We start from the raw sequence: 13805 nt of genomic DNA, 5'->3' as shown, positions 1-13805 counted from the left end.
TTACCATTATTTGATCTCTGACAAGCCAATTAAAAACATTAAGTGGGGAAAAGATTCTCTATTTAACAAATGGTGCTGGGTGAACTGACTGGCGATCTGTAGAAGACTGAAACTGGACCCACACCTTTCACCATTAACTAAGATAGACTCTCACTGGATTAAAGATTTAAACTTAAGACATGAAACTATAATAATACTAGAAGAAAGTTTAGGGAAAACACTTGAAGAAATTGGCCTGGGCAAATATTTTATGAGGAAGAAACCCCCCCTCCCCGGGCAATTGAAGCAACACCAAAAATATATTACTGGGGTCTGATCAAACTAAAAAGCTTCTGCACAGCCCAAAACACAGTAAATAAAGCAAGCAGACAGCCCTCAGAATGGGAGAAGATATTTGCAGGTTACGTCTCTGACAAAGGTTTAATACCCAGAACTCACAGAGAACTCAAATGTATTAGCAAGAAAAGAACAAGTGATCCCATCTCAGGGGTGGTTAAGGGACTTGAAGAGAAACTTCTCTGAAGAAGACAGGCACATGGCCTACAGGCACATGGCCTACAGACACATGAAAAAAATGCTCATCATCCTTAATCATCAGAGAAATGCAAATCAAAACTACTTTGAGATATCATCTAAATGAAAATCAAAACTACTTTGAGATATCATCTAACTCTAGTAAGACTAGCCCACATCACAAAATCCCCAAACCAGAGATGCTGGTGTGGATGTGGAGAAAAGGGAACACTTCTGCACTGCTGGTGGGAATGCAAACTAATATGTTCCTTTTGGAAGGATGTTTGGAGATCCCTTAGAGATCTAAAAATAGACCTGCCATTCGAACCTACAATTCCTCTACTAGGTCTATATCCAGAAGGCCAAAAATCACTTTATAACAAAGATTTGCACCAGAATGTTTATTGCAGCCCAATTCATAATTGCTAAGTCATGGAAGAAGCCCAAGTGCCCATCAACCCATGAATGGATTAATAAATTGTGGCACATGTACACCATGGAATATTATGCAGATAGAGACTTTACCTCCTTCATGTTTACATGGATGGAGCTGGAACATATTCTTCTTAGCAAAGTATCTCAAGAATGAAAGAAAAAGTATCCAATGTACTCAGCCCTACTATGAAACCAATTTATATCTTTCATATGAAAGCTATCACCCAATTATAGCCCAAGAATACAGGGAAAGGGGAGAGGGAGAGGAGAGGGAGGGGAGGGGAGGAGGGACGATGGGTGATTGGTGGGACCATGCCTATGGTGCATCTTACAAGGGTACATGTGAAACTTTCTAATTATAGAATATAAATGTCTTAACACAATAACTAAGAAAATGCCATGAAGGCTATGTTAACCAGTTTGATGAAAATATTTCAAATGGTATATAAAACCAGTACATTGTACCCCATGATTGCATTAATGTACACAGCTATGATTTAATAAAAAAAAAAGAGAGAGAGAAGTCAGTGTGATCTGGGGGTGCAAAGGAGAGGTGTCCACGCGAAGCAGGAGGTCTTGCAGGAGTGCAGCGGGGCGAGGTCTGAAGGGCAATGCCATGCCGGGTGTCCACCCTGTGTCCCTACATAGCTGTGGCTCCTCTGTGGGACAAAGGTCTGGGGAAGACCAGTTTTAATGGTCTGGGCATGAGTGGGTCTTGTGGTCTTGGAGTGGTATTCTTTAGCACTGGAAAACAGGTGCTAATGCCAAAAAAAGGAAAAGGCAGCTGAGCCTGGAAATCTCCTTGGTCTAGCAAGGGCCTCCCTCAATCTGGGGATCCCCCACTGCAGAAATCAGACTCAGATTTAAACTGTTTTTACCAAGCAATGATACTTCAAGCTTTATAAGAGCCTCTACTGCACACGGGATAAAAGGATTGATTCACCACTATTTTCTGAACAGGTGTTTTTGAAAGCAAGAGGGATAAAATTCAGGCTATAGCAAACTCACCCTATAGGAAGAAGTTTCCTTAAATACAGCCTCTTGCTCAACAGGGAAGCTGACTGGTCACACTGTGGGAAATCAGAACCTGGCCATGCGTGCTCTTGTGGGAGGCTCCTGCCAATGTTCCTTCCCAAGAGGCAGAGTCCCGCCCAAGCCCTGTGCCTCCATCACCCGCTACACAGGACCCTCTACCGTGCCAGTGTGGTGCTCACTGTACAAATAAGGGTCCACTTAGCTGCTCTCAGATATAAGAGAATAAACCTGTCACCTTCTATCCCACCTAAGGGACAGCGCAGTTTGTTAAATACCATATGCTGAGCTAGCTGAGGCTTCTTCACCAAGATAGAGACCACATGCAATACTGAACAGGCCACAGCTGGGCAGGGAGGTAGGGGCCAGATGTGAAGAGGAAGAAGGCCCCCAGCATAGATTTCCCTCTGGGCAGGCTGAGTGATGTGGGCACCCAGCGGGTGGGAGAAAAGGCAAGACCAGGAGGAGACATTGCCAAGTTCAGGCCTTGGCTTCCCAAGGCTTGTGGGGTAGGGTAAGCTAAGAGTCTGCTGATGTGGGGGCTGGCGGTTGGGTATGGGTTTGGAGCCCAGACAGTTGTAAGTCCAAATCCCACTCACTACCCAGTCTCTTGATGGCTTGAGACCTTGGGCTGGCCACTGAGCCTCCACCGACCTGTTTTCTCGTCTCTAATATGGTGGCTATAGTCACAGTCTTGGGAAGTCACTCTCAGGTCCAGGCCAGATGGAGAGAAATTGGTAAGGAGCCACCGAGCTCAGCACCTGGCACACGGGAAGTCTCTAGCCAGCGGGGTCCCCAGAGCTCTTTGGAAAAGGCCTGGCATTCCTGCAGACATGTGGGTAGCCCCAGAGATGACAGGTGGCCTTTGTACTTTCGATTTTATTTTCTGGCTTTGGTCTCTTTGGGCTCTTAGGTTCTGCAGTCTCTTCAGAGCAGAGTAAATCTGGAGTCTCTCTCTACATTTATTCGTTCCAGAGGCAGGAGGCCCAGGAGACCTGTTTTCTGAGAAGCTGGGGGCATTTTTCCCTTTTCTCCTTCCCTCCTGTAGTAACCTATTGACTTTAAGAGGGAATAATTTTCCGTACATTAGGCTGGAATTTCAAGGGGCACACTTATTTCTGAGACAAAAGCTCTGTACACCAACTGGCTCCATTTAGCCATTTTTCTCCCTGGCTATCAGGAGGAACAGAGAACACTGCTTACCGGGAGAGATGGCCCATTTAGCCGCAGCTCTATTTGCCAGTCCCCCATGGGGCTCTCACCTCTCCCAGTAACAGAGCTAGGGGACCTCTCCACACCCTAATCCAAAGCATGAGGGAGGCCTGAGGATGGCAGGGGCCTTCCAGGGACCCCCACCTTCCCTGCCACAAGGTTCAATACCCAGGCCTACTGCCTCCTCTTTTGTGTTGCGGCTGACCAGCAAGTTCAGGACGGAACAGGCAGAGGAGGTCTGTTCCAGGCTGGAAAGAACATCCCCAGTAGCACATGCAGTTCTCCTACCACCGGCCTTGATCAATCTGAGCCCACGGGGTGTCACCCCTGGATGCCCCAGGCCTGTGGACTCTGCGTGTCCCATCCTGGGCCCTTCATGCTCCTCGTAAAGTCTACCACCTTCTCTAGGACTTCCCATCTCAGGGAAGAGCATCCCTTCACCCACTGCTCACGTCAGAAGGTCAGGGCATTGGGTAATCAACAAGGAGTCCCCTAATCCTATCGCTACCCAGCCAGGTTCAGATTCATCATCTGTCACCTGGATGCCACCTCACAGGTGTCGGAGCCATACAGATGGCCATGGGATAGGTATTGATTGAATGAATGTAGATGGACAGATGGATGAATGAGTGAACGGATGATGGACTGATGAGTAGCTGGGTGGTGGATGGATGAGTGTACGAGTGGATGGACCGATGAGCGGATGAGTGGACAGATGGAGGGCCTGAAATGGTGGCCAGTGGGCAGCAGCTCCGCATGGAACTGCACATGCCATTTTCCTGGGTCATCAGTTTGACATAAATAAACACTTTTAATGAAAATGTATGTGCATGTGTGCGCATGAATGATTTTAGTATTCAAACCAACACGATCTATAATGGAGTAAGAAGAAAATTCACATACATTTTTAATACCAAACATGATACTTGAAAGTACTTCCGTGCCCCGGCCAGCTCCTCAGGGCTGTGTTGTCACACCTTCCCTGGGCCAAAAGGTTCTGGGGCCTACCAGAGGGACAGGCGCTGTCAGAACCAAGCTGACATGGGACTTGCAGACAGTGCAGAGCTGCACAGGGTTCCTGGGGACTGTCTGGGCCCCCAGGGCCGAGGGTCATGCCACGACAATGGTAGAATGACCTGCCCTGACATCAGGCCAGGAGTTTCGGTTGTACTCCAGGCAAGACAAAGATAAAAGGTAATTCATTTTGTAAGACAAGTTGCAAAATGGTCTCCAAGAAGCTATAAAGCGCTACTTAGCCTGTAATTGTTGTTAAATGGACTCTTAATAGTATTCACATCTTCCTGCAAAACCTATCCATTACCCAGTAACTGGGAGACACGGCCGCAGAGGGAGGTGCACTCTCACACAGGCACCCCCGCAAATACAAATGAAGAGCTCTTTTCCCACGTCAGAGTCTGCTGGGGTCGATTCTCTCCTGGCTAAACCCTGATGACGTCTGTCAACCCTTTCCCTGTTTTCCCACAACAAAGCATCAGGGGAGGCACAGTTTCTCAGAGGTTCTAGAAGATTCACTGCCGCTTCTCAGTGCCCAGCAAGGGAGCAGATACCTAGTGGGTACTTAATTTGTATCTCTCGTCTGCAAGACTGGACAAAGGGTTTCCTCTCCAGCACCCAGCGCGCAGACTGGACACAGCAGGACCTCTACCCATTCGCTACATGACTGGGCGTGGGCACCAACACAGACTTGGAGACCAGGTCCAGGCTGCGTCGGACAGCAAGGTGACACCAAGGCACAGTGGTAGATGGAGCCGAGTGGGGATTCTGCTCACTGGCATCTCATCCTCATTCATTCCTGCTGGAGACCAGGAGGGGCTGGAATGTCACAGCCAGGAGGGGGTTTAGAGAGCCTTCAGCTCCTCCTCTCAGGGACGGGGACACTGAAGCCTGGAGAGGGGTGGGATCTGCCCAGAGTCACTCAGCTCGGCAGCTGTGAGACTGCAGCTGTGCTGTGCTGTGCTCATACAGACCTAGGCCGCACCACTGGCTTCCTTGTGCTCTGTAGCAGGGGTGCCTGGAAAGCCCAGAATAAATGGGTGCCTCAAAGCCTGGCAGGCCTGGCTCTGATCCTTTGCAAGGCCAAGTACAAAGCATTGTGATTGCTTTTTTTTCTACCAGCTGTATTTTCTGCTCTGGGCAATGGAGGTGGTACCCAGGGTAGGCCCCACCTGACCATAGAATGCAAGAGGATGAATCTCAGCCCACAGCAGAGAGCTTAGCACACCAAGAGTCGTCACCAGGATGGCTGAAGGACCAATAAACTATGAAAAATAGATAAATGAATGCAATGAGGGAAGGCCAGTTTGCTTTATACTGCATCGAAATCTCTTGGAGGGATCCCAGCCCAGCCCATTGCATCTGTACTCCCTGAGTTCTGTCTGCATGCTCAGGGCCATGAAGAGCTGAGCAGTGGAGAGGAATCACAGCTGGTCTCTGCTCTGCAGTCCATAGGGGCTGCTGTCTCCCCAAGACTACCCTTCCAGTGTGAGAAGATCAGCTCTGGGCCCCTCCAGTCTTCTCCTCTGCCTAACCAGATCCTGCACCTCACCCTGTTCCTGGTCTCATATTAGTTCTTTCTATAACTGTGACTGTGGCTCTTCTGCCCCTAAATACACTTAAAACCAAATCGAGCCAAGCTCCTACCCACTGCAAGACCTCTTCAAACTGTCCACCAGCCTTTACTTTAAGTACTAAATGTATATTAACTCAGGTCACCCTTATTCCACTATTAAGACCCTGCTTTACAGACAAGGAAACTGAGGCACAGAGGTATTGAGGAACTTGCCCACAAGTGTGTCACTAGTGGACAAACAGTGAAGCCTGTAGCCCAGGGGTCAGGCCCTCGGCTCCCCTTGGCCTCTGAGTCCACACACTCCCGACCTCCCTGACCTCTGTCTCCATCCCTGCTCAGCAGGCAGCCTGTCGCTCCTCTGCACTCAGAGGAGCAGGAGACATGGAGGCTGCCAGGAGCGTCACAGCCAACATGCCACCTTGTTAATCAGGTAACAAACTGCTGGCTTTGTTCCCATCTCTAATAACTAATTTGTTCTCTAAGCACGGAGGTGTGGGCAGCTGTGCCAACAGCCAGCAGCCAGCTGGGCCCAGACCTGTGCTAGTGGGCAGAGCCATGGCAATGCTTCCCAGGCCACCTGTCAGGGTCTTCACTTACTGGACCAGGTCTGTCACTCTGAATGATAGCTTGCTGGGCCACATAGTGAGGACTGGTCACCCTGGAACCACCCATGACACTAGAGTCCCAGGTAGTTAGCAAGGAGGCTTCTGAGTTTCTCGCTAAGGATAATGGCTACTCACAGGTGCACTGGACCTGTGCATTGCATTAATTCCATCAACACAACAATGAAGACACTGTTACTGCCACTCCTCCGGTGAGGAGAGGTCAGAGCTTGCTCAAGGTCACAGAGCCTGTACACTGGGGTGCCAGACTCAGGCCTAGGTGAAGGCCCTGACTCTCTAGTAAAGAAGTCAGGGGGTAACCTCAAGGCAGTGCCCTCATCCCAGTTCCCTGCCACTCCCAGGGCCCACTGTCACCTCCCTCTGGTCAATTTTCTGCCTAGAACATGGGGTGGGTCATAACACCTTGTTCCTAGGGCAGTCGTGGGATGGAGTGAGATCAGATGTGTGAAGCCCCCGAGGGAGAAAGAGCAGACCCAAGCCGGCCTCTGCTTGGACACATCCTTCCGGGCAGGCACCCGTCCCCTACCCCCACCCCAAGGCAGCCCTCCCACCTCTGCATTCCAGTTTTCCCCTCAGGAAGCTTCTCAGTCAAAGTCAAGGAGAGGAAGAAACACAACAAAGTCACCTGCTTTGGGTAGTAAGATGTTTCCTAAAGCCAGCCAGAGAGCAAAGTCAGGAACCACCCCTCAGACCAGAGGAAAAATCAAAACCAAATCAAACTGAATAAACGAAAGCCCTCCAGAAGAACAAGCCTGCTCAGTGCTGCCTCTCCAGGAGGGCAAACCAAAAGAGCTGGCTCTCTCCCTGCCCCAGGGCCCGCTGACTCTGACGCTGTGCCCTGAAGGATGTGGCTTCCAGGTGAGAGAGGACACCGCACCCCAGGTGATCGAGCAGTGCCTCCCCCAGGGGCCTGGCGACGGTTTAAAATATAGTTATCAGATGGTATAAGGCAGAGCTGGGGAGCTTGGCTGGAAGGAGCAGGGTGCTAGCACCCCACACTCTGGACTACAGTCCCAAAACAGGAACCCGGCCAGGCTGGGCAGCAGATTCCAGGCTCTGCAGGAAGTGGCCCAAGGCAGAGAAGGTTGTGTGAGCTGGAGCCCAAACCCTGCCCACCTGCCCCAGCACCTACCTTTCTCTTGTTGGTCGGGCAAATGTAGAAGTTGTCGATGACAGTAGTGACACCAGGCTGGAGGGTAAGCTTGGTGTAGGATGTCCCAAAATCTGAGGACCTGGGGGAATAGACAACAGCCATTAGCAACTTGCCTTCCAAGGAGAGCACTGGTCAAGCCACACAGTATCCAGAACCTGCCCTGTGCCAGTGAGTGCAGGCAGAGCACCCCGGATTCCCTGAGTGCAGCCTGGGCTCCCCCAAGAACAGGTGAGGAAACAGTGCTCTGTGTTCAGTGCCTCCCATGTGCTGGCATGGCCACGTCACCATGGCTCTCTCACAGCCGGTCAGGAGGAGGCTCAGAGGGCACAGTTCCCTGCCTGAAATCACTCAGCTAGTAAGTGGCTGACCCAGGATTTGAATGCTGGCCTGTCTGAAGCCAGGTTGGCATCCTGTTTGCTGCCAGAACACTCATCAACTATGCCAGGCATCATGGTGGCTTTCCTGCTGCCTCTTACCCTCTGTGTACCCTGAGTTCCTCCAGGAGCCCCACTTGACTGTCACCTCCAGCACCAGACAGTAGGGAACAGGGGTCAGCCCATTGCCAGCGCCTGCTGGGACACCAGGCTCTCAACCCAGCAGCTCACCCTGCTCCACCAGTGATGAGAGAGAGTGAAGCCATCAAAAGCAACATCACATCTGTTATTTGGAGGCCATGGACACATCAGGATACAGAATTAATTGTACATTCAAGATTGAGATCCCAGAAGACCTGAAGCCAAGGCCTCTTATTGCCACCTATTAGAATGTGCTGGGGTTGCAAGGAATAGCCACATCCTCAGGGATGTCCTCCCGTCCTACCCTACCTGTCAATGTGGGGTCCAGAGATAGACCCAAGGAGGGGAAAGGAATGGGGACTAAACACACAGCTATTGAGGTCCTGCTGTATACTGCGTGCACACAGGGCCCCTCTATATCTAATTGCTGCTGAGACTCACAGGGGAAGCTGAGCTTAGGAGGCCATTCAGAGACCTCCCCTACCCCGGCGTGGGTGAGCTCCAGGGCCCCCGCCTCAGACCCCAGTACCTTGGCCACAAGCCGCCTCTTCTGTGTGGCCCGACTGTGGGGTCAGAGCTTCTCAGATCTGCCCAGTTTGTAGTCCTGGGGCCTTCAGCATAAAGGTAAACATCCCCCCCAGGAGTTTTTAAATCCCCTCCCATAGTCCCCCCTTGGTGGTTTCTACATGGAGATAGTTCCTCCCTACATCTTCCAGTGAAACTGAGGCTTCAGAAAAATGGGCCATTCTCACCTCAGGGCCTGGGGGCCTCGTGGCCACAAGTCCCCGGGTGCTGCTGTTTCCCTCTGAGGCCAGGACCAAGAGCAGCCCCTAGGCCACTGACTCTCAGAAGGTCCAGTGGGGCCTGGTGACCCCAGAGAGGAGGAGGCTGGGGGAACAAAACATCAGTGGCAGTGTAGTTAGCCAGCACTTACTCTTCAAACCTCAGAGAATTGATTTTCTCTGGGAAGGGGGGAGAGAGGGGCCCATTAGTAGAGGATTGATCTGATCCAGACCCCCAGGAAATTCCAGAGCCCCCGCAGGAATGAGCAGCTGTGTTTAGACCCCACGCAGCTGAAGCTGCTCTGGGCCCCTCCCTGCCCACCGGGCAGAGCCACTGAGACCTGCCTCCACCTCTGCCACCCACAGGCTTCCCAGCCAGCCCTCCCCTCCAGTCCTGCCAGCCACATGCCCCTCAGCCAGAGCAGCCTGCTCACATTTGCTCGCTCAAGGGCTCCCGCCTGGTGCAGCCCAATGCAGGGAGCCAGTGGACAAAGGCTCTGCTGTCTGTCCAGGCCTTGCCTAGTGGGAGGCAGACGGCTGATAAGCAAAACAGCAGTGACAGCATCGACAGGTTGAGGCTGGGAGAACATATAGCCTTTGGGGGAGTGGGGGTGGGGAGTGGTGGCGTCTCTGTGTCACAGAGGCAGACAGGAAGGACCCTCGATCAAAGTGGCATTTGAGCACAGCCTAAAAGGGAGGAGGGAGGCTGTGCAGGTCTGAGTAGTGCCCCAAGTTCACATCCGCCTGGGGCCTGTGAGTGTGACCTTATTGGAAACAGGGTCGCAGACACATAGGGAGCATGCCTCATGAAGAGGGAGGCAGAGGCCAGAGTAATAACAACTGCAAGCCACGGGACACCAAGGACTGGGGCAATTGCCAGCCACAGAGAGAGGGAACAGTCTCCCTCAGAGCCTCTGGATGGGACCAGTCTCAGACATCTGACCACCAGCACCATGAGAGAAGAAATTTCTTTGTCTTAAGCCCCAGTCTGTGGCACTCTGTATGGCAGGCCTATCAGGCAGCACAGAGCGCAAGTGGACGGTGCTGCAGGTGCAGGGCCTGGGGGACAGGAAAGGAGGGTCAGTGTGAACCACAGGCGTCACTGCCACCAGCTGCAGAGGCCTCAGAAAGTCCCTGTTCCTGCAAAGTCCAGTCCTTCCAATGTCCATCAGACCCAAGGGCAGACCCGAGTTCATCCACTCCTTTGCTGACTGTGGTTTGTTTGGATCTTTTGTGCTTTCAGCCCACAGTAAGGGCTGGGAATCCAAATCCATTTCCCCATTCCATGAGTTCACAGGGCTGCACAGAGGCTGGGGACCCACCCACAGTGAGCAGGACAGGCACTGCCCCACACTCATGGGTGACAGGCCAGCTGGTGGGGCACAGTGGGCGAGAGAAGGAGCTCGAGAATGAGTGTGTGCAGATGTGGCAGTGGCAAGCAGTGATGCCAAGAGGCACATCCTGAAAGCAAAGGCGACACTGAGATGACATCAAATGCCCAGAGGGATGGTCCCCAGGGCCTGAGAGCACGGGCCTGCCCTGTTGTATGGCACTCAGGATGAATTCATCCGAATCTCCATAACTGTGTAACTTATACTGATTTCAAAGACTAAAGATAAAACTATAAAATATTTCATTACAATTTTTATATTGATAATGTGTTGACATAACATTTTGGATATATTGAGTTAATTAAAATCTATTATTAAATTTAATTTCCTTGTTCTTCAAGTTAATAGGCTTTATTTCTGAAAGTGCTTTCAGGTTCACGGCAAAACTGAGCATAAAGACGGATCCTGTATGCCCCGCCCCCACCGCAGTGGTGCACTGTTCCGATGGGGAAGCCACACCGACACGCCATCGACACCTGCGTCCACAGTCTACCTCAGAGTCCGCGGTTGCTGTGTCCACTCTGCACTTGGACAACAGCATGATGCCACTGCAGCATCACGCAGAGCAGTGTCACTGCCCCGCAGCTCCTCTGCTCCTCCTGCTCATCCCTCCCTGCCCTTCCCTGGCAACCGCCGGTCTCTCCACTGTCCGCATGGTCTGCCTTGTCCAGAAAGTCATGGAGTTGGAACCCTGAGGTGTGCGGCCTTTTCAGAGAGGCTCTGCTTACTTAGCACCGTGTATTGAAGGTCCCTCCATTCTTTCCCTGTCACCCATTTCTCTTTACTTTTTAATGTGGACACTGGGACATTAAAAACCACACATTCAGCCTCAAGTTCTATCCTAATGGATGGGCCAGGCTGGACAACGCACCACGGTAGTGGGTGGCCTCCCAAGGGTGTGCGCAGGGCCCTGGTGGACAGGTATGTGTGCCAGTGGGTGCCCAGAGAGACACAGGGCATGTGTCTAGACGGTGTCTGATTGCAGCACACACTGCGGTGGCAGGACTCTCACTGCCCCTGTTCCAGGAACAGCTGTGGCTGCCAGTGGGTGACGAAGCAAGAGCAAAAGGAAGCCAGGGTGCAGGCCCAGGAGGAGCAGTCGGCACCCCAGGGCCTGGATAGTGTCAGGATGAGGGAGGCATTGGAGAGGGATGCTGACTGGGTGACAAGAAGGGTGTGGTGACACCGTCAGGTGGGGCACTGCTGGGCGTATGGTGAAAGCTGGGCTAGCAGCCAGGACAGCCCCTGCGGGAAGTGCAAGGTCAGGGCACCTGGGCTGGCATTCCCGCATCGCTGTTGGTTTGTTGTGACCCCTGGGCAGCACATAGGGTCTCAGCTTCAGTTTCCCCATTGAGGGGTCCCTGGGTCCCCCAGTGTGACGGGCTATGGCTACACATCTTAACCTCCAGGCACCTACAAGTCATCTGGCCTTAGAATCCTGCACAAAGGCACCAAGGGCATCGGTCCCTGTGGGAAGGCCCTCATCTACATAGCGTGAGCCTGGTGGTAGCTCCTGTGTCCACCTCTCGCCTCATTATTTCCTCCAAGCAACTGTTTCTTGAATAAGTAAATAAGTCTAGCCATGTTCATACCCGCCTCATGGAGCTTTATTGCCAGGGCAGCTCTGTGTGGCCTGCACCCCTCCCTGCCCTGCCGAGGCGGGAGAGTCCACCTGAGCACCAGTCTCCAGGTTGTTCAGAGTCTCTGGGGCAGACCAGGCCTGCTGTGGATAAGCCGCTCAGGTGCTAGGTGCCTTGCCACTTCTCTGCAGCATGCTCTCCAAGGGCAAGGCTGTCGGCAGAAGTGCTCAGACCTTGATTGTGGTTAGAAAACCTGAGAGTGGTGGCAGCAGCCCTCGGGCACAGTGTCACACAGAGGCTGGGGCTGAGCAGGTGTGCAGGGGAGGGGGTGCGGGTAAGAGGTGCTGCTGCCCCCCATTTCCAGAGACTCTATAGTGTCTTCTTTCAAAGAACATTTTCAAAACCCCACACATGTCCCTGTTGTCTACTATGTGTTTTCAATGCAGTGCCAGCAATAAGACTTGGCCAGACAAGGTAACTCGTGCTGAGAAGGGGAAACTGAGGCACGGCAGGGTGAGGCTGGAGTGGTGGTGGTGAGTCAGGCTGCCCTGCCCACTCTACAGTCTGGGTACTTGTTCCCATTCAGTGCTGGGGTCAGAAGTCCAAGGTTGAGGTGTGACAGGGCCATGCTTCCTCTGGAGGCCCTCGGGGAGGACCCTGCTGCCTCCTTCCATCTCCTGGTGGCTCCAGGTGGTCCTTGGCTTGTGGCTGCAGCACTCTGATTTTGTCTGCCTTTGTCTCCACATCTGACTTAGGGTGCTCCCTCAATCCAGAAAGATTCGTATAGACATCTGCAAAGACCCTGCATCCAACAAAGTCACCTTGGACAGTTGGGTGGACACAGATTCTGTTCCACCCTCTACAGGCAGTTGCATTTATTGGGTACCTATTGTATATAAGGAAGACTCTGAATTAGCTCCTTACCTGCCTAATTCTTATTTAAATCTGCCCCTAGCCCTCCGGAGCACCCATTTTTCTGTGAATGAATAGAGAGAGGCAGAGCCAGACGCACAGCCCAGGTGTGCAGGGTCCCCCGCTGCCAGCAGAGTCTGACACAGTAGGAAGCCCTGAGGGTCCAAGGAGGAAGGGACCACTGAAGGGCACAGTGGGTTTAGGCACATGGCTTTGGGGCAAGTGGGCTACATGTAGCACGGTGGACATGTGAGGGGCTAGGGTAACACTTAGTGATGGCCAATGGCTCCCCCAATGTGGACCGAGGGTCTTCTGTATGTCAGGCCCAGTGCTAGGCACTGGAGGCAGCCAGGGGTCCACACCCTGACTGTGTGACAGTGGCCAGCCAGGCAGGGGTGCCGAGAAGGCAGAACAGCAGTCCACAGTATGATGGGGGCTGAGGGGCACTCCTGCTGGCCTGTGTTGGGGTCTTTCCTGCTTGTCTCTCAGTGGACCCTAGATGTGGAAGTGGACAGGGAAAGGCAGTAGGTTAAAGTTGTGAATGAATCTAAGAGGCAGAAGGTGACACGCCTCAGCACCCAGATGGTCAGTCGGGCAGAACCAGGACCCCTGGACCCACCCCAAACCTAAGCCACCTCCTCCCAAAGCTCATGCAGATCACCTGGTCACCAAGATCACCCAAGATTCCACCAGTCGCACACCAGCTGGCACTCAAAAAGGCTTGCTGGATTCCTCTGGACGTGGTCCAGGTGTCAGACCTGGAGGTGGTGTGGCCTCAGGCAAGCAGAGTTCTCTCTCTGGGCACAGGTTCCCATTGAAAATGTGGGGATTGGATCTGATTGTGTCTGTGCTCTGGCACCAGTGGATCTCACTCTTACACACCTTTCTTAGTTGTCCTAGTGACCCTGAACCTGCCCTGCTGGGGAGAAATTCTCCCTTGAATACTGGTACAGCATCAACATCCCTAGATGGGGGTTTGTCTTGTCCAGAAGGAAGAAAGGAGGGAGGGAGGGAGAGGGGGGAGGAGAAAGGAGAGAAGGGAGGAGGGAGGGAGGAGGGGGAGGAGA

At 52.6% G+C, this 13805-nt stretch overlaps 1 protein-coding gene across 1 annotated transcript in view; it reads right to left on the bottom strand.

Annotated features, from left to right (window-relative positions):
• The window catches only part of SORCS2 (sortilin related VPS10 domain containing receptor 2), a gene marked incomplete at its 5' end in the record, with an annotated part of 551249 nt that overhangs the window by 213398 nt on the left and 324046 nt on the right, over positions 1-13805 (bottom strand). Inside the window, one exon of the mRNA XM_012810961.1 lies at positions 7538-7637. Coding sequence (XP_012666415.1) covers positions 7538-7637 — 100 coding nt within the window. The remainder of the gene's footprint in view (positions 1-7537; positions 7638-13805) is intronic.

The sequence above is a fragment of the Otolemur garnettii genome, unplaced genomic scaffold, assembly GCF_000181295.1.
Source record: "Otolemur garnettii isolate 467f Iridium unplaced genomic scaffold, OtoGar3 scaffold00146, whole genome shotgun sequence".
NCBI classification, from domain to species: Eukaryota; Metazoa; Chordata; class Mammalia; order Primates; family Galagidae; genus Otolemur; species Otolemur garnettii.
Note: the sequence above shows the minus strand (reverse complement) of the source record. Positions and strands in the feature narration are given on the sequence as shown.